Source organism: Symphalangus syndactylus, chromosome 14 (genome assembly GCF_028878055.3).
Source record: "Symphalangus syndactylus isolate Jambi chromosome 14, NHGRI_mSymSyn1-v2.1_pri, whole genome shotgun sequence".
In the NCBI taxonomy this organism is placed as follows: Eukaryota; Metazoa; Chordata; class Mammalia; order Primates; family Hylobatidae; genus Symphalangus; species Symphalangus syndactylus.
In genome coordinates this window covers 24,276,600-24,296,928 of record NC_072436.2, presented here as the reverse complement: position 1 = coordinate 24,296,928, position 20,329 = coordinate 24,276,600, and the positions used below count along the sequence as shown (strand labels likewise).

General features: G+C 42.4%; 1 protein-coding gene across 3 annotated transcripts in view; it reads left to right on the top strand.

Moving 5' to 3' along the window:
* The window catches only part of PRKCA (protein kinase C alpha), a 508,353-nt gene that overhangs the window by 180,027 nt on the left and 307,997 nt on the right, over window positions 1-20,329 (top strand). For all 3 annotated transcript variants that reach the window (XM_055243384.2, XM_055243385.2, XM_063617498.1), the window contains one exon: window positions 15,310-15,392. In XM_055243384.2, the coding sequence (XP_055099359.1) occupies window positions 15,310-15,392 (83 nt within the window). The remainder of the gene's footprint in view (window positions 1-15,309; window positions 15,393-20,329) is intronic.

Genomic DNA, 20,329 nt, shown 5'->3' with positions numbered 1-20,329 from the left:
CTAAAAATACAAAAATTAGCCAGGTGTGGTGGCGGGCACCTGTAATCCCAGCTACGTGGGAGGCTGAGGCAGGAGAATCACTTGAACCTGGGAGGCAGAGCAAGATTGTCTCAAAAAAAAAGGAAAAAAAAAAGAAAAAAAAGAAAGTGGATCGAGTATGAATTATGAAATTGCAAAGACTAGAAGGATAGATGTGGGTCTTGCAAGGCCTTGCCCTTGAGTTTGTAAACAACTGGCTTGTTTAATAAACAAATATGTGCTAAGGATGATGGCTCCTCATGGAACTTAGGGCATGAAATCATTGACTTCAGAATAAAACCGTAGCTTAGGACCCAAAGAGAAGAACAGAGGCAAGGAAGAATCATGACCTCACTCACTGCTTACCCCTTCCAGTGCCCACCTAGAACCCTTCAGGGATCATAGCTTCAAAACCCTTCCAGTGGATTCTTTCTGAAGTTCATTCTCAGACTCTCAGTGATCTTTACTACCTTTTAAATTAGGAATGTTCTTCACAAAAAGGAATGCTACAGGTTACTTCACTGAGTACGAGGTGAAGATTCCAAGTGTTCATTTTCTGGGTGGCTGTATATTATTTGTGTGGGAACCCACATTCTTATCTCACCACTAAAGATTAAGAAAGTACTTTCACCAGCCAGCAAGCATCACTTGTATGTGGTCATTGTATGATTACAACGGCAGGTACCAGCTGGTGTATTAAGGAGAACACACACATACAAAGGCAATGATTTTAAATTGGACTTTGGATTAAAGTAATATATTTAACCCCTTAAGAGTTCTGACTGTATTAAACTCATTTATAATCATGAGCAAATGAGTCTATACTAATGCCTCAGATGTTTTTGAATTTGGCAACTTCTATTTCCTAATTGTGATTTAGGTTTAAATAACTTTTTCACTTATGCTCACCTGTAATCTTTATGTGCCTTTATTTTTCCCCGTGGAAGTATTCACTGGACCCTAATTCATTAGTTTGGTAATAGCTCTTTGCTGCTTTCGACTTAAAGGTACCCTCGGTATTTTTTTTTTTTTTTTTGAGACAGAATCTCGCTCTTTTTGCCCAGGCCGGAGTGCAGTGGCGCTATCTCGGCTCACTGCAAGCTCCGCCTCCCGGGTTCACGCCGTTTTCCTGCCTCAGCCTCCCGAGTAGCTGGGACTACAGGTGCCTGCCACCGCACCCGGCTAATTTTTTGTATTTTTAGTAGAGACGGGGTTTCACCGTGTTAGCCAGGATGGTCTCGATCTCCTGACCTCGTGATCCGCCCATCATGGCCTCCCAAAGTGCTGGGATTACAGGCGTGAGCCACCGCGCCTGGCTACCCTCGATATTTTTAACAGACACAGACGTGCTGTCCCGTGGAGCTGTGGGGGAAGAATGCCTTGAATCCTTAACCACTTGCTCTTGTTCATAGTACTTAATTTTCACTTGCTGAATCATTTGCTTCCTAAACACCACCTTGTTGCATGTATTAGTTTCTTAGGGCTGTCATAACAAATTACCACAAACCGGGCAGCTTAAACAACAGAAGTGTGTTGCCTCAGTTCCAAAGGCTCGATGCTGGCAGGGTGGGTTCCTTCAGAAAGCTGCAAGAGAGAATCTGTTCCATGACCCCCTGGCTTCACATGAGTTCTCCCAGGGTGTGTTTATGTCAAAATTTCCCCCCGCCTTTTTTTTTTTTTTTTTTTTTTTTTTGAGACAGAGTCTGTGTCGCCCAGGCTGGAGTGCGGCGGTGCAGTCTCAGCTCCCTGCAAGCTCTGCCTCCCAGTTCACGCCATTCTTCTGCCTCAGCCTCCCAAATAGCTGGAACTACAGGTGCCCACCACCTCTCGCAGCTAATTTTTGTATTTTTAGTAGAGACAAGGTTTCACTGTGTTATCTAGGATGGTGTCGATCTCCTGACCTCATGATCCACTCGCCTTGGCCTCCAAAGTGCTGGGATTATGGGAGTGAGCCACCGCACCCAGCCTAAATTTCCCTTTTTTGTAAGGATGCCAGTCATATTGGATTAGAGGCCTTACCTTATGCCAGTGTGACCCCATCTTCTCTAATTATGTCTGCAGCAGCACTTTTTCCAAATAAGATCACATTCTGAGGTACTGAAAGTTAGAACATCAACATGAATTTTGTGGGGATAGTTTGTATCAGTCCGTTTTCATGCTGCTGATAAAGACATACCTGAGACTAGGTAATTTATTAAGAGAAAGAAGTTTAATGGGCTCACAGTTAGTTCTACATGGCTGGGGAGGCCTCACAGTCATGGCAGAAGGTGAAAGCCTTGTCTTACATGGTGTCAGGCAAGAAAGAGAAGGAGAGCCATGTGAAAGGGGAAACCCCTTGTAAAACCTTCGAATCTCGTGAGACTTATTCACTACGACAAGAACAGTATGGGGGAAAGCACCCCCGTGATTCAGTTGTCTCCCACTGGGCCCCTCCCACAACACGTGGGAATTATTTGAACTACAATTCAAGATGAGATCTGGGTGGGGACACAGCCAAACCATATCACAGTTCAACCCCTAGGAGTATAGCTAATACCTGAAATAATCAGATGACATTTTTATTTGGCAATTCTGTGTAGGAGAGATGGGTAGAAACAATAGTAAATTGCATTGAGTATGTGATCAGAGACTATCGAGAAAGGCAACTGTTGTCAGATCCTAAATTATATGAAAGAATCTGGGGGGTTGTTTTTGACATATGTCATATAAACGTAACTTATTTCTCAGGTTTCTTCTCTTATTTTTTTCTGACCAGCTCTTTGTCTATACTGATTCAATAATTTCCCAATGTCCTTCAGCTAATGGAGAAAAAGAGTTTGACCCCATTTGTAAAATCCAATCTAACTAATGTATTTATTTATATTTTAGCTTTTTATTTTGTACATTTTCATGTATCTGGAAAAGCAGAGAGAATAGTGTAATAAAAACCATATACTCTTGCAGGTTTAATAATTGTCAACTATTACCAATCTTGTTTCATCCATCTTCTCTCCACATATTTTTCTTGCTGGAGTCTTACTAAGGAATTGCAGATATCCTATTATTTCACTTGTGTAATTTTTTTAAGTTAGAGAAATATAATGTTATACTTTCTCACTATTGAAATTAAGGAGGAGAAAAGTAAAACTACTTAATGATAAGTATTAGGACTACACCTTGGCTTTTACATTGTAATGAATTTGAAGAAGGAAAAGCAGGAGATAAAGGAGGAGTGGGGAGGGTGGGGATGGGAAGAGAGAGGATGTGAGAGACACCAGCTCCTTTACACGTTTCTCTCCCTACCACATTTCCCTCCCTAACTAAACTCTGAGTTCCTCGAGGGCAGAAACTGTGTCTTGGTCCCCCAGTTACCTTCATGCCTGATAGGGAATTGGTGTATAGTAAGTGTACATCAGTAAACATTTACTGAATAATTGAATGAATAAAAGAATGAATGATGCTCCCCCAAAACCTTGCATGGAAAAATACAGAGACACGCTCAGAAAAATACACATTTAGCTCTAGAGGTAAGAAAAAAGAAATAAAAAGATCTGAAAGGTACATTGCTTCTCACAGTTTCCAGGATATTTTCGCTCACATTTAGATCCTGTGTAGCATGTCTGCAGCCCCACCAAGAAACAGGACTATCTTAATGTGCTAAGTGCTTATGCCCTTAGCGAGGTGGAGAGGTTTCATCCATGCTGTGAGAGCTCATTCTTCATTTGCATTAAGTGAGAATCGAAGCCTGAGTTCTGAGTGTTTTGACTACCTTCCATCCTCTCAGAATTCTGGAGCCACACTTTGTTTTGCCTGCCATTTGGGAGAAGATTGGGGTTGCTGTGAAACTTAAAAGTGCTACACATTTTGCTGAAGAAAGAGACTGCAGTCTCAGATGTCCATACTGCAGGCAGACCTACACGCTTATAGATGTGAGTGACATTGATGCAGGGGAAACAAGTCCTGTTCCACTACACTGAGGAGGCCTTGGACTGAAGGCAAGAGAGAGAGAAGGCAAAGCCCGGTCCAGCCTCCTTAGCTCCTTGCAACTCACTCTCAAACCCCAGTTTAAGTAATTCCAGACTGTAAAACAAAAACCTTAAAAATACTGCAGAGAGAAGTTTGGTATTAGAGTCATGGTAAACCCTTGTGTAGAACGTGTTGCAATAATTATTTTTTAAGGTCAAAATTAGGAAACCTGACATGCACACTGGGTTGTGGGTGTTCAGACATGAAGCTCGTACTGCCGAGTGATGAAGGCTTTATGCCCTTACGAGATTAAAGGAAAGTGGGACTCATCAGATGATTCTGAAATCAGCCCCCAAACAGTGCTTGATCTGAGTTTTCAAAAGCAAACCTTCAGGTTTCTCTTTAAATATTTTTGCGTGATTTGTCATATACTTATCCTTAAGAGTTGTTTTGTTGTTGTTGTTGTTGTTGTTGTTGCTTCCATAAAGCAGATACCCTTTTATGCTACAGGTACTCAAGATTTCATTCATGTGTGTTCTTAGTCGATACGAGAAAAATCTATTTCATTGTAGTTCTGAGTTGAATATGGGAATAAGTTGAAATAAGTAAAAGAAGGAGACTGTTTATCTGTTGGCAAACATGTCACTGTCATCATCTGCGTCCTTCTAAGTGTGTGGCTTCTGGGCCATCATGGGTGAGTAATGACCACATCTCATCACCATTCTCATCTTTTCTCCTTGGCTCTGGAAGGAGTCTTTTATACTAGTGATTGCCCGACTGTTGAGATTTTTCTTTCCTTAACCCTCTCCAGCCCCCCTGCTCTCTCCTGACTCTTCCCACCCCTCAGACAGCCTCGTCCTTTCTACCGTCAACCAGAAAACTTGGGTGTTTCCAGGACTCGCCTTGCAGTTCTCCCTCGCCATGAAGACACCTCTCATGGCTTGGTCCACAGTCCCCCGTTGTCTTTTGGCCTCTAACCTTGAATTTCCACCTGCTTGCCTGACACATCTATCTGGGTGACCTAGCAGCATATTATACTTTTCTCAAATTGAGACCCCTGATTATTGTTTCATTATTTTTTATTGATATATAATAGTTGTACATATTTTGGGGGTACATGTGATATTTTGATACAGGTATCAAAATACCATCCAAAGAGTTCATTGGGAACATGTGCACAGGTATCAAAATATCAGATGCACCCCCAAAATATGCACAACTATTATATATCTACATACAATGTGTAATGATAAAATCAGGGCAACTGAAATATTCATCATCTCAAACATTTATCTTTTGTGTTGGGAACATTACAGATCTTTTCTTCTAGCTATTTTGAAATATACAATAAGTTATTAACTATAATTTCCCTGCTGTGCTATCGATTACTAGAACTTATTCCTCCTATCTAACTGCATTTTTCAACCTGTTAACTAACTGAGCTTCATCCCTTTTTTCTCTTTTTTCTTCCCAGCCTCTGGTAGTAGCCACCATTCTACTCGTTACCTCTGTGAGATCCACTTTTTTAGCTCCCACATATGAGTGAGAGCATATGATGTTTGTCTTCCTGTGCCTGGCTTATGTCGTGTCACATAATGACCTCAGTTCCATTCATGTTGCTGCAAATGATAGGATTTCATTCTTTTTTATGGTTGAATAATACTCCATTTTGTAGACATACTACATCATCTTTATCCATTCATCTGTTGATGGGCATTAGGTTGATTCTGTATCTTGGCTACTGTGAATGGTGCTACAGTGAAAGTGGGATTACAGATGTCTCTTCGGTAGACTGATTTCCTTTCTTTCTGATGTCTACGCAGCAGTGGGATTGGCGAATCTTACGGTAGCTCTGTGTTTAGTTGTTTGCGAACGTCCATAGTGCTTTCTGTAGTGGCTCTACCACTTTACATTCCCACCAGCAGCATCCCAGCCGTCTCTTTTCTCCGCATCCTCACCAGTATCTGTTCTTTTTTGTCCTTTTGATAATAGCCATTCTAACTGTGGTGGGATGTTACTGTGATTTTCGTTTGCATTTCCTTCATAATTAGTGATGATGAACATTTTTTCTTCTACCTGTTGGCCATTTGTTTGTTGTCTTTTGAGAAATGTCTATTCAGGTCTTTTGCCCGTTTTAAAATTGTTGAGCGAAGAGTTCGAGAATATTTTTTCCAATTCTGTAGGTTGTTTCTTCATTTTGTTTCCTTTGCTGCACAGAAGCTTCTTAGCTTGATGTAATACCATTTGTCTGTTTTTGCTTTTGTTTTCTATGCTTTTGAGGTCTTACCCCAAAATTTTGTCCAGACCGTAATGCCCTGTAGCATAAAACCCCTGTTTAAACAACATGAAGAGTAGTTTCTCCTCTTTGAGCTCGTATAATACTCAGGTTGCAAGTCCCCAAGTCCAAGTTAATTCTTAACTTGCCCCTTGGTCTTCTCTGTTCATTTTCTACAACCTGCCAATTTACCCTTTAGTATTTAGAATTATTTCTGTGGAAAGTACAGAAAACTCATTCAAACTGGCGTGAACAATAAAAGCATATATGATATGACTTTGTGGATTCAAGTGTATTAAATTATATGGTATGTAAATGAAGGAAATGACATTTTTAAAGGGTATTTAATGGTTCGCGTGACTGAGCAGTCTGAAGGTGATAGCCTTGCTGGCGCCAAGATCTGGTTTCTTTCTTTCACCTCTGAGTCTTCTGTACTCTGTTTCATCATAAGGCTCACCTCTTGGTTGCAGAATGGTAACACCATTTACTCAGTGGCTCTGGACAGAAGCTGGGGGCCATTCTTGACTCACCTTTCCTTCACATCCCACATTCAGTCTCAGCCCTGTCTTCAAAGTATATCTCAGGTCCAACCAGGGAAGAATGCACAAAAGATGCTCAGTAGTCTTTGCTGAAATTAGAAAAAAAGAAGGCAAGGGAAGAATTTAAGATGAATCTTCTAAAGAAGGAGGAAAGAGGCTTGCCTGCTTAGAATTGGGAATACTGGATTTTTGAAAGGGTTCATTGGGAGCATGTGTACAGATGCTGAAAGGCAGAATCAAGGTGCTGTCTGAAGAATGACATTCTTTATAATATGTGATAGAGCACATTTATTTGATTTGTTTTCACACAACTTTTAATGTGTATCCCAGGAGAAGACTGTTTTCATTGTTACAAATCTGAAACCAATAATTTTCTTTTAACATGCAGATATAATATAAGCTCACTTTTTCATTTTACTTTCCCTACAAAGCTGAAAGCAGTTGACTTGCCTTAGAGATTTTCCTTTCTATATTCTGCTGTGACATTGCCTTTCATTAATCCCTTCCAGCTAAGCAAAATTTAATTAGAACCATATCACACGATGGCAGCCATTTTTGTATTTAAAAAAAGAATTCAAAGAAGCTCAGCTACCAGTCTTCTCTTCTAAACAAAGTCTATTATATTTAGTAGGTTCTTTCCAGAATTCAGAATTTGTTACATAATGGCTTTTTCTTCATTAATTTTGGATAATAGGGAATTTCTGTGCCTGTGTTCCGTTTTACATGACTGTGACCTGAATTTGAAATGACATGGACTTGAGGGGGAAAGGAAAGGAAATTATTTTTTAAAGGAGAAATGGAAAATGACCCTTAGCAGTGCATATATATATATATTCCCCCCCTCAGTGAATATAGCAATCCATGTAGGTGTAAATAGGGATGAACCCATTTTGCATATAGATTCAGTGACCAAATGTCTCAGTAGTTTGGCAGGAAAGCCAAGCCTGCAGCCTGAGGGGCCTCACTTCCACCATCATTATTGACAATTATGTGCTCAAGTGAGCAGGGAGGGTGCAAGGAACATGTTTCTAATCCTCAAAGACTATGTGAGTCCTTTGCTCTCAAGTCTGAATTTTCCCTTTGTCTCCACTTTATGCCAGCACTGATTTTATTTAGAATTTTATAGAATGGAAGCAAATTTATTCTTTCTTTCATCCTTTCTTTTCTTTCTTTCTTTTCCTTCCTTCCTTTCCCTTTCCCTTTACTTCCTTTCTATCCTTTCTTTTTTTTTTTTTTTCTTTCTTTCTTGAGACAGGGTCTCACTCTGTCACCCAGGCTGGAGTACAGTGGCGTGATCTCAGCTCACTGCAACCTCCATCCTCCTGAGTTCAAGCCATCCTCCTGCCTCAGCCACCCAAGTAGCTGGGATTACAGGCATGCAACACCACACCCAGCTAATTTTTGTAATTTTAGTAGAGACAGGGTTTCACCATATTGGCCAGGCTGGTCTCAAACTCTTGACCTCAAGTGATCTGCCTGTCTTGGCCTCCTAAAGTGCTGGATTACAGGTGTGAGCAACCACACCTGGCCCAAATACTCTTTCTTGATGTCATAATGAACTCAATTATGAACACAAGTAATCATAAAAAGTCTATATAAGCAAGGCTCTTACTGCCTCTTCCTATTCCTCTTATTTATAATTTCATAAATATTGTTCTGGGTTGATAAGTTAAAAATTTTTATAGTAGGTTTTGTATAAGATTTACCTTTTTAGCCATTTTAAATGTACACGTCAGTGGCATTAAGTACATTCCCAGTGTTAGACGACCATCACTACCATCCATTTCCAGAACTCTTTTTTTTTTTTTTTTTTTTTTTTGAGATGGAGTTTTGCTCTTGCTACCCACACTGGAGTGCAATGGCAGGATCTCAGCTCACTGCAACCTCCGCCTCCCGGGTTGAAGCAATTTTTCTGCCTCAGCCTCCCAAGTAGTTGGGATTACAGGTGCCCACCACCACGCCCGGCTACTTTTTTGTATTTTTAGTAGACACGGGATTTCACCATGTTGGCCAGTTGGTCTCGAACTCCTGATCTCAAGTGGTCTGCCCATCTTGGCCTCCCAAAGTGCTGGGATTACAGGTGTGAGCCACCATGCCCTGCCACATTCTTTTCCTTTTTAAATAATAGCCATTCTAATGGGTATGAAGTGGTGATGAATTACTTTTAATTGGAATTTTCCCTCAGCTTGCAACCATGGCTGACGTGTGTGTGATTCGTGTTGGTTGCACGCTTGAGGAGGAATTTGCCTTGATTGACTGGAAGCACTGTGCTGCAGCTGATTCCTGTATCTGTGGCATCAGTTTGCCATATTCTTTTCTTTTTTTCTGTAAACCTCTTTTCATGAATGAAGTCTCTGGACTTACCATTTGTTCAAGATCACTCTAGGAAACATTGTCCAGGGTTGAGAGCCCCAGCTCATCCATCCATAGGGTGATGACTTTTGACACAGAAACAAGGTACTCTGAGGTCCCTGTGTGTGTCTTAATGGGCCAAGACTCATTGTTGCTAAATTATTCAAATTCATGGGGGAGCAGCATCAGAGGGAGTGCTGTTTCCCTCACAAGAGTGTTTGCCTTCAGCACACCCTTTTCTGGTTTTTGTTCTCTTTAAGCTCATGAGCACAATTGAGAACCACTGTTCACATCAACATGGCAGCGTCAAAATACACCTCAATTTTTCCCACAATTTTTATGAATTCTTTTTGTTGTTGTTGTTTAGACTGGAGTCTCGCTCTGTCGCCCAGGCTGGAGTGCGGTGGTGCTATCTCGGCTCACTGCAAGCTCTGCCTCCCGGGTTCACGCCATTCTCCTGCCTCAGCCTCCCGATTAGCTGGGACTACAGGCGCCCGCCACCATGCCCGGCTAATTTTTTGTATTTTTTAGTTGAGACGGGGTTTCACCATGTTAGCCAGGATGATCTCGATCTCTTGTTTTTTTGTTGTTGTTTTTTTGAGATGGAGTCTTGCTCCATCACCCAGGCTGCACTGGAGTGCAGTGGTGTCATCTCAGCTCACAGCAACCTCTGCCTCCCGGATTCAAGCAATTCTCCTGCCTCAGCCTCCCAAGTAGCTGGGATTACAGGCACAAGCCACCACGCCTTGCTAATTTTTGTATTTTTAGTAGAGACATGTTTTGCCATATTGGCCAGGGTGGTCTCGAACTCCTAACCTCAAGTGATCTGCCCACCTCAGCCTCCCAAAATGCAGGGATTACAGGCATGACCCACCACTCCTGGCTGTATGAATTCTTGAGCCAAACACAGGTGACTGTTACATGTTCTGTTTCTGAGATATACTTTTGACCAGTGGTGAAAACTCTCCGTAAGTTCCATCTAGTTTACTTCCATAAGCAAGATTAGCAAGGAATATGGATCACTAGATTGGGTGTTCTCAGTTTTAAAGCCAGGTAATTAATGTCAAGATTTGTTATTTGGCCAAGTCGGTGGTCTTTATTATTTTTTTGTCCCACCATGTCATTTGCTCAGTGTGATTTGTTCATTTCCTGTGTCATCCATCACTGCTGGGGAGCATACGCATATCACATAGAGGATTAGAGGAAAGTGATTTTGTGCTTAGAAAATAATTGAATGAAGATTTACTTTGTGACTGGAAGCTGCAGGATAGCGTCCTGTTTTAAAACTTCTCATTGGGTTATATAACCAGAGGTGACCTAAAGTCTTTGAAGATAAGGCTCCATCTCTGAGTGAGTTTTTGTTGGATAGCCTATGATTGCTTGAGCAAAGACTTGTTTAAGGGCCAAGAGTGGCCCCCATGACAATCATCAGGTGGAATCTTCCTTGACACATCTCCACTTCCTTCCAGCTGAGTGGCTGCTGTCTTTAAGTTGCCTTCCTTCTACCAAGGTCAGGGAGATGTTTGCTGAAGGTTTGCTATGTAACAGGTACCACCTTATTACCTCTTTACTCCAATTTCCTTTGCTTCATATACCATGGTGAGATGAATTCCTTTAGAGCCCCAAATTAAAAAAAGACAAAAAGCAATAGCTCCTGATTTTTAGCCAGGGGAAAGCCTATGTTGTCCATCTCCAGGTAAACCTAATGCATCCTTTTGTTTTATTGAGCCAGTCTTTTCCTCTTTCAAAGACACTAGCAAGGCTTCTCAAATGTCTTCATTAGATTATCTTACAAAATATGCATTACCCAATTTAGTTTGGAACTTGGACCCAAAGATCAAGGCCAGCCATCTGTGATTTTTGGAACCTTTGGCTGTTGCTCAGTTTTCTGGGGCAGCCTTTCCCAGGCACATGCTGCATGCAGCAAGCGTCGGCCAACCTCCAAGCTCCTCTTCCCTGCTCCCCTCACGGTAAGTGGGGGTGTTGGGGAAGAGAGGGGGCATCTACACTTTTTCTCCTTAGTCACCCAGGATTGGGCACATTCTGTTTCTTCTTCCTTTGGAGATCATCCATTCTGAATTCCGAATCTTCAAGTAGGCTTAGAGGGCTCTTTATCCCTCAGATAACGTGTCTATGAGTGGCTGTCTGGAAACACATGGCCCTTCTGTCTGCCTCTCATAGGGTGAATCCAGTCCTTCAAATGGGAATCTTTCATGTAAGGTAGGTGGGCGAGGGGGTAGTTAAGGCAGGTCGGGAGGAAATTATTTTGGGATAGGTAAAGTTTTTGCTGCCCCTGCAAATTGTACTGGATAATGAGGGCCTGGGTCTTCTTAGGATAAAATTTGGCATAAGAGATTTTTTGAGGTGTACAATAGAAATACTTCCAGCTGTAGATACATAATTGCATTGACCTGTAAATCGTAGACAGAAAGAACAGATACAAAAAGCAAACTATTCTTCCATGGGATTTGATAAGTGTGAGTTTTCTTAACAGTGTTCATCTGAATATGGAGATGGTTTTTTTTTAAAAGAGATGAAAGGCCCAAGTGTTTGAACGATTAAGTAGGGAATAAGAATGCTTATTTTCCAACCGAAACACTGCATCTGTAATAAACCATGATGAGGAAGTAATGCCCCTGTAACCTTTTTCCTTTGGTAATTTATCTTTCTAATTCTAGGGATGAAAGATGACTCTGTGCCTGGGGAGAGAGAGCAGATCAGATTAATTTGTGCCATCACAGCACAGCTTTATTATCCATCCTTCGAGAGTTTTGCAATCAAGATGCTTTTAGCAGAAACACAGTGGAGAAAGGCCACTTCTCTCAGGGCTTGTAGGAGCTAAGCACTGCCCTTTGAGTGTCTCTGTGCTGCCTGGGCAGCCAAGAGGGCTGTTTTCTTCTATTCACACTCACCTCCTCCTGCCCCTGACTGTGCAGAGCAGACAGGTGTGGCCAGCGTGCTCCACAGCTAGCAGGATCCCTCACCCAGGGCACCTCCCCCTCTAAAGGGATGCTTGCTTTAAGAGATCTCCACTTGTCACCTTTCTGTGGATGGTTCCTGTTTGGATATCTGGCTCTTTGTCTGCTCAATGCCGGGCTTGCATTTTCTTTTTTAAAATGTATATTTTTACAGTGACATGGTATCATGAGTACCTTTAAAATGTGTATTTTTACAATCACATTATATTATGATTACCTTAAAAGAAAACCCTTTAAAAAGAATTATCCATGATTCTATTTCCCTAATATATTGTATCTTCATCCTCTGGGTTTTATATATATGTATACGTGTATGTCTATGTGGGTATATTTGTGTGTGTATGTGTGTGTGTCTATTTTGTCATGTACCCATTTTCCTGTTGACCATGTAAAAAATCTTGGCATCAGCTCTGTGCCCTTTCTGCTCTGGAAATCCTGCCAGTGCATATGACATGATGAAAGGAGAGGGGGTCGTGGTGTCCAGCAACTCTTAGCATGAATCCCAGTTCCATCACATGGTGACTCACCTTGGGAAAGACCATCCTTTGTTTGTTGGTTCATTCATCTATCCATCTGTCTGTCCTCCCTGCCTCCCTTCCTGTCTCCCGTTCACAAGCATTCACTGTACTGTTGTACAGCATGCTAGATGTGGGGGATCTGGGCAGCATTTTCCCATCCATAAAATATAGATATTGCAGCATATTAAGGAGCGTTGTTAGGAGGATTCAATTTGCTAATGCATGTGAAGGGACCCAGTACAACAACAGCAACAGCCTGACATGTGATAGGATGCTCGGTAAATGGTGCTGTGTGGTCAGTCAGCAAGTCTCATCGTTCTTGTGTAATTTCCCTGGCCTCTGTTACTTCCATTTCTTAGCAGCCTGCATGATGATGGCCAATTACTTTCATACCTAGACTATGCAAGAGGCTTCTAACGAGGCATTATAGGCCTCAATCTATTCTATTAAATTCTTCCTATTAGCACCATTTGCACTTCTAAAGCGTTGTTTTTGTCTGTGTTACTCTTGATTCAGAACCTTTCAGTGATTTCCGAGGCTATTCTGAATTTCTTACTGGCCACTCACAGCCCTCTCAGTACTCTGGGCTCCTCTTGGGATTTCAGCTCTGAGCCATCCTGCCACCCTCTTCCACCTACGGAAATGACTCACCCTCTTTGGTCTTCTATATCTACTGCCATATGTGCAGGGAACTGTATTATCATTGGTGGGAGGAGAAAATAGCGTACGAGCCACACATTTGGGAAGCTCTAACCTTCCTTGTGCAGTGTCTTAGTTCATTTTTGCTGCTATAACAGAATACCTGAGACTAGGTAATTTGTAAAGAACATAAATTTGTTTTCTTACAGTTCTAGAGGCCGGGAAGTCCAAGATCAAGGTGCCAGCATTGAGCAAGGGCCTGTTTACTGCATGCTCCCAGGGGGAGGAAGACCTTGTCCTCATGTGGCAGAAGGCAGAAGGGCAAAGAGACAAAAGGGGGCTCTACTCACCTTTTTGTAATGACATTAATTCTACCCCTGAGGGCAAAGCCCTCATGGCCGAGTTACCCCCCAAGGGTCCCATCTCCCAAAACTGCCACTATGGCAACCAAATTTCAACATGGGTTTCAGAGCTGACATGAAATCAAACCACAGCATGCAGTAAAGACTTAGGACTAACCTAGTATTCCTGAGGGTATACTGTTTTTTTAACATGTTATTATTCAACAAATGATAAGAGTAGTAGATGATGCCTTTTTGGAGCTAGACTTCAAGCTTTCAAGGAGAGACTAGGTCATTTATTTTTTGCATCCTCTATCTTATTACCATCAATACAAACCTTTCAGGGGGCCATGTGCAGTGGCTCACGCCTGTAATCCCAGCACTTTGGGAAGCCAAGGCGGGCAGATTGCTTGAGCTTAGGAGTTTCAGACTAGCCTGGGCAACATGGTGAAACCCTGTCTCTACAAAAATGTAAAAATTAGCAGGGTATGGTGGCACTTGCCTATATTCCCAGCTACTTGGGAGTCTGAGGCAGGAGGATTTCTTGAACCCAGGTGGTTGAGGCTGCAGTGAGCCAAGATCACCCCACTGCACTCCAGCCTGGGTGACAAAGTGAGACCCGGTCTCAAAAAAAAAAAAAAAATACCTCTTAGGGGATTACTTTCTATAACAGTTATTTTGTTGATTCATCCTCAGGACTATTTATCAAAACCATGTTAAGCTTTGAAAATATTTACTGGGTAGTAGATTTTGCTGAATTTGCAGTAACTCTCCCAACTGGTGACAGAATCTGTAGCAAAAAGACAGATACAGGAAGGTGTTAAGGTGTTTCCTAAGATTGTTTTGATTCATTTCAAAGGTCTGTTTTCTGTAGATTGCATTTGTGTCCGAATGAGTTTATTAAGTTGCTGAGGAAGTCCTCCAACCCACATTTAGGAATACTCACACAATTTATAATCAGTTATTTTCTTTCTATTTTATTTCAACCACGGAATACAATGTTTATATACATTTATATGTGTGTGTTAGTGTGTTGCTATAGGAAGGTGCAAAGTATTTTATTTTATTTTATTTTTTGAGATGGAGTTTCACTCTTGTCGCCCAGTCTGGAGTGCAGTGGCATGGATCTTGGCTCACTGCAAACTCCACCTCCCGCGTTCAAGCGATTATCCTGCCTCAACCTCCTGAGTAGCTGGGATTACAGGCGCCCATCACCATGGCCAGCTAATTTTTTTGTGTGTCTGTATTTTTAGTAGAGATGGGGTTTTACCATGTTGGCCAGGCTGCTCTTGAACTCCTGACCTCAAGTGATCCACCTGCCTCGGCCTCCCAAAGTGCTCAGATTACAGGCATGAACTGCCGTGCCCGGCTAGGATGGTGCAAAATGTTCTAAATTTTGTTTCTCAGTTTCTACTTTGGGAAACTGCCTTACAATCTGATTCTCCTCTCCCTCAACTTCAGAGAGTAAGAGTCACAGTTTGTGGCCCTGTCAGTGCTGGCATTTTGGGACTCTGTTATCTATGAGTCTAATCAATACCAAGTGTTGCTGATTCTAGAATGAAATGCCTTCTGATTGCTGTTTATAAGATTCCGTCTGTAGTGAAATTAAATTGACGTCTAACAGCAAGTATCTCTGTTTGGGAAATAAAGCTCGTATGTTAAATCATGTCTATTCTAATTTTAGTTTTCTTTTCTCTCTATCAGTTTGCTGTTTTGTGGTCCACAAGAGGTGCCATGAATTTGTTACTTTTTCTTGTCCGGGTGCGGATAAGGGACCTGACACTGATGTAAGTAGTCCGGAAATCATGATTTGATGTCAATGTGGATTTCTGAGCTTTAATTTTTTTAATGCCTGTGCAACTGTTAGTTTTGGCACTTACTGTTAATGGGAAGACTCAATTCTCATAGAGCGTTGGCTTGTACTAATGAGCAGATTTATAGCCCATATGAGCTCTGGACTACGTCTTAGAGAAATTCTCAGAGGAGAATTTCTTGGTAGTATGTACTGCTCCACTTTGGGCAGCTGCATTGACTAAATCCACCAAATTTATCATAATAGCTTTCATAAACACAATGCAGTTGTTGACAAATTTTACAATGAACATTTATCACCCTTCAGTTTGTTTCCCTCCCCTCCGCTCTCCTCCCCTCCTCTCCCCTCCCCACCCTTCCCATCCTCTTCGATGGAGTCTCACTCTGTTGCCCAGGCTGGAGTGCAGTGGCACGATCTCAGCTCACTGCAACCTCTGCCTTCCAGGTTCAAGCGATTTTCCTGCCTCAGCCTCCTGAGTAGCTGGCACTATAGATTTGCACCACCACACACAGCTAATTTTTGTATTTTTAGTAGAGGGGGTTTCATCATGTTGGCAGTCTGTTCTTGAACTCCTGACCTCAAGCGATCCACCTGTCTTGGGCTCCCAAAGTGCTGGGATTACAGGTGTGAGCCACCCGGCCCTGCCACCCTTCAGTTTACTTCTAAGCTGAAATAAACCAATAGGAGCATCATTGCTTTGGGCCAGTGTAACAAACTGCTCCTGGTTTACTCCAGGGGATTCTTGCTGCCTTTTCGGTGTATATTAAAAATACTGCTGCTGATTGAAATAATTTAGCATCTGTTTCACTGAACAGTGATCTCTGAAGTTGCCCATGTGTGAACACATAATTTCATCTCTTTGTATACAATTCTGATGATCTCTGTTGCATCTCTTGTGTACTTAAAACTGGGATCCACAGGCTGGGCACGGTGGCTCATACCTGTAATCTAAGCACTTTGGAAAACCGAGGCGGGTAGATCACCTGAGGTTGGGAGTTTGAAACCAGCCTGACCAACATGGAGAAACCCTGTCTCTACTAAAAGTACAAAATTAGCTGGGCGTGGTGGCACATCCTATAATCCTAGCTTCTCAGGAGGCCGAGGCAGGAAAATCGCTTGAACCCACGAGGCGGAGGTCGCGGTGAGCTGATATTCCACCGTGGTACTCCAACCTAGGCAACAAGAGCAAAACTCCGTCTCAAAAAAAAAAAAAAAAAAAGGATCCACAAAGAAGTCATGGAAAATACCAATGTCTAAAATATGTTGCATGGAGAGAAACTTCAGCTGTTATATGAAAAGTAATAGTTTAACTGAATAAAAAAATTTGTCAGGCAGGCTTAGCAAAGTAGACATTGCTGTTCTGAATTGCTTTTGCTTGATCAGTTTAGTCACTCAAGTTGTGTGCTTGAAGCGATTTCCATCTTTAATGCCTGTTCCCTTCAGGAAACTTTGATTTGAAAGTGGCTTTCTCAGTGCAGGCAATACTAAATTCTTCCCTCTGTGAAAGATGACATTTTTGCAGTGTGCTCTGAGGGATTCCGATTTGCGTTGTTGTAACACAAGTAAGAAGGAAGTTACCGTTTGGTGTTCAGTGCACAGGAACATGCACAATGGGGTTAGGGTGATCGTGGAGGCAAGATGGAGTGCCTGTTGTGGGCTCTGAGCCACCATGGGTTCCACAAAGGCTCACAGGACAAGGGAGCCAGAGGAAGCTCAGGCGTCATCTTGTTTTATAACTTCATGGACAAGGAAGCCCAAGTCCATGAATGTTGAGTGACTTGCTTGGATACAAACAAAACTAGTTAGTGTCATTCCCCCACCCTCCCCCTCGCCCCCGCCACTTTCCATACTTCTCTTCTGGCATATTCTGGAATATTGTCTTCCTTTGGGGCATTTTAGAGATAAAAATAGCTGGAACGTAAAGTACTAACTTTTCCAAAAAGCCAAGTCCCATTGCACTTGTTTGGAGTTGTCTAAAACCTCATGTCATAGCCTTTCACTTCCTTGCTCATCATTCCCATCTTCATCTTGCTGTATTTTTCTTTCCTCTCTTCTCTTCTCTCTCCTCCCATTTCTGCCCCATCAAGAATGGGGAGGGAGGATGTGCAGGCTTCAAGATGTGAGTAGCTTGTCTGACCCCCTTCTCTTCCTTTTTTTTTTTCTCCTTCTACTTTTTCATTCTTTTGGTTAAGTATTCTTTATTGAGAACCCATAATGGGCCAAAGTCTGTGCTGAGTCCTGGGGTATAACACTAAGCACAGAGATGTGCTTCTTGCCCTCCTGGACATTCTGCTGGGGGAAGGCAGACATTGAAATATCACTAATTAAAATAGGATACAGGTATACTGAGCAGGTTTCTCTAAGGGACCTATTGCATTTAAACTGAGCTTGACGAATGGGTAGGAGATAGGCAGACAAAAGGAAGGGTGTGTGTGTGCGTGCGCATGCGCATGTGTGCACATATGCATGCTGGGCTGTATGGGGCCCTGGAAAAGGCTATTTCGGACAAAGGGAAGAGCAAGTGAGAACGCCAAGATATGGGAAGGAGTTTAATCAATAACAAACAGAAAGCTGGGAGTTGGGTGTCTGGGAAGGATTTTGGGCACAGTCTTAGGAGCACCGGGGGCCCCGGAAAGGTTTTAACCTAAAAATGATGAGGTCCGATTTGCATCTTAAAAAGGTTACTCTGGTTGCCTTGTGAGAAATGAATTGGGCAGGAAGTGTGCTTGGTGTACTGGTGGAGATGGGGAAATAGCAAAGGCTGGAGAATACTGTGTAGAGGTACTTCCCCTCTGGGCGATGTGATGGGGACTTGGTGTAGACGGACGCAATGGGATGGACAGAGTTAACTCATTCAAGATACGTTTAGGAGCCAAATCTGCAGTTCTTGGTCATTGTTGGATCAGGGAGATGGAGATGTTGAAAATAACTCCCTGGCTTCTGGCATGAACACATGAATGGATGGAGGTACATGAAAGCCATGGAGACTCTGGAGGGACAGCATGTATTTGGGAGAGTGAGATGGGGCAGATCAGGGGTTTCACTTTGGTCATAGTCTGTTCCTGTTGCTAACACAAAATACTGTAGACTGGGTACTTTGTAATTAATAGGAAATGTTTACTCACAGTTCTGGAGGCTGGGAAGTCCGAGATCAAAGTGCCAGCAGATTCTGTATCTGGCGTGAGCTGGGCTCTGCTTCCTGGATGGTGTCTTTTTGCTGTGTACTCACATGACAGAAGGGCTAAAAGGAGAAAAAAGGGTAAACAGGTCACTTGTACCTCTTTTATAAGGGAGCTGATCCCATTCAGGAAGGTTCCACCTTATGGCTGAATCACCTCCTAAAGGGCTCATCTCTTAATACAATCACATTTGCGGTTAAGTTTCAGCATATGAATCTTCGGGAACATGGACCATTAGCAGACACCTTCAGTGTGAGATGTCTGACACTGGGAGTCAGTTGAGTATGGAGGCAGGTGTGGCAGTCAGAAGCGGGGTATGTCCTGAAGATAAAGATGCCTATGATTTTTTTTTAAGGCCTTGGATGTGGATCATTTTGCCTAGGGAGAGGGTATAGAGTGGGGAGAGAAGGGATTAGGTCCCAGGAGAGAGCTCTAAGGAACTCCAACATGTTGCATGGGAGAGGAAGATCAGGGTAGGGAAACCAAGCAGGGGCAGCCAGAAAAGTAGGAAGAAAACCAGGGGAGTGTGATGCTGATTGAACGATTTCCTAAAGGGGCTATAGGCCAACACTGTGATCGTATCTCTGTGTTTGTTATGAATTCTCTACGTTGTTGATACTGCTTATAAGTAGGTAGCATACAGTTTGTAAAGGACAATCTTATTTACATGGGAAAGTCTTTGTTTATGCCCACCATGGATTAATTGATGTCTATTAATTATTTTTGGTAACTCCTTTCATGCTCAGATTTTTTATCTTGTTTGGCTGATCATTATGGGGTCATCCTACTCCTAGGGCCTGGAGCCAGGTAAAAAGCTTTAGAAAAGATATGCTTGGTGCGAAATATAACGGAAACACACCTGTGAGCTGATGCCCAGCCATGTCCTGCTCCTAATCTTGTGTTGACTTTCTATAGATGCTGAGTCTTACACTTAAAATATCCTTGAAAGTGATGATGATTAGATGAATTTTTTTAATGTGAAAGAGAAAGAGATATATTAGATATTCAGTGCAGTCCTGCCTGCCTGGTTCACAAAAGATCATGCATTCACCCAAAAGATCATGCATTCACACCTGCATCCATACTCAACTGACTCTCAGTGTCAGACATCTCATGTTCAATGTGTCTACTAATGGTCCATGTCCCCAAAAATTCATATGCTGAAACTTAACTGCCAATGTGATTGTATTAAGAGGTGGGCCCTTTAGGAGGTGATTCAGCCATGAGGTAGAGCCTTCTTGAATGGGACCAGCTCCCTTATAAGAGAGGTACAAGGGAGCTGTTACCGCCATTTCCCCTTTTAGCCCTTCTGTCATGTGTATACACAGCAAAAGCACCATCCAGGAAGCAGAGCCTAGCTGGTGCCAGATACAGAATCTGCTGGCATCTTGATCTTGGAAAAGAAAGGAGAAAATTTGATTTTTGGTCTTTGGAGCAAGAGACCTATGACTAGGGCTTTCTGCAGCCAAGGCCTGAGAAGTGTTGACTGGCTCTACACAGGATGATTTACTTACTGTGCAAATCTGCAAGCAAGTCTTATGAAGGTACAAGGTGGCCAAACTGTCCTGCACCAGGGAGATAGTTGGAAAATCATGAAGGCATTGGGAGGTAGAACTGAGCTGAGATGCTAGAATTTTCTTATTTTATTCTTTTCTGAATACCATTTTTCTGCAAATCCCAGAAGTATTGAGCCAGAAGAGGTGTTAAAGATTTATCTGGGTTAACCTTATTT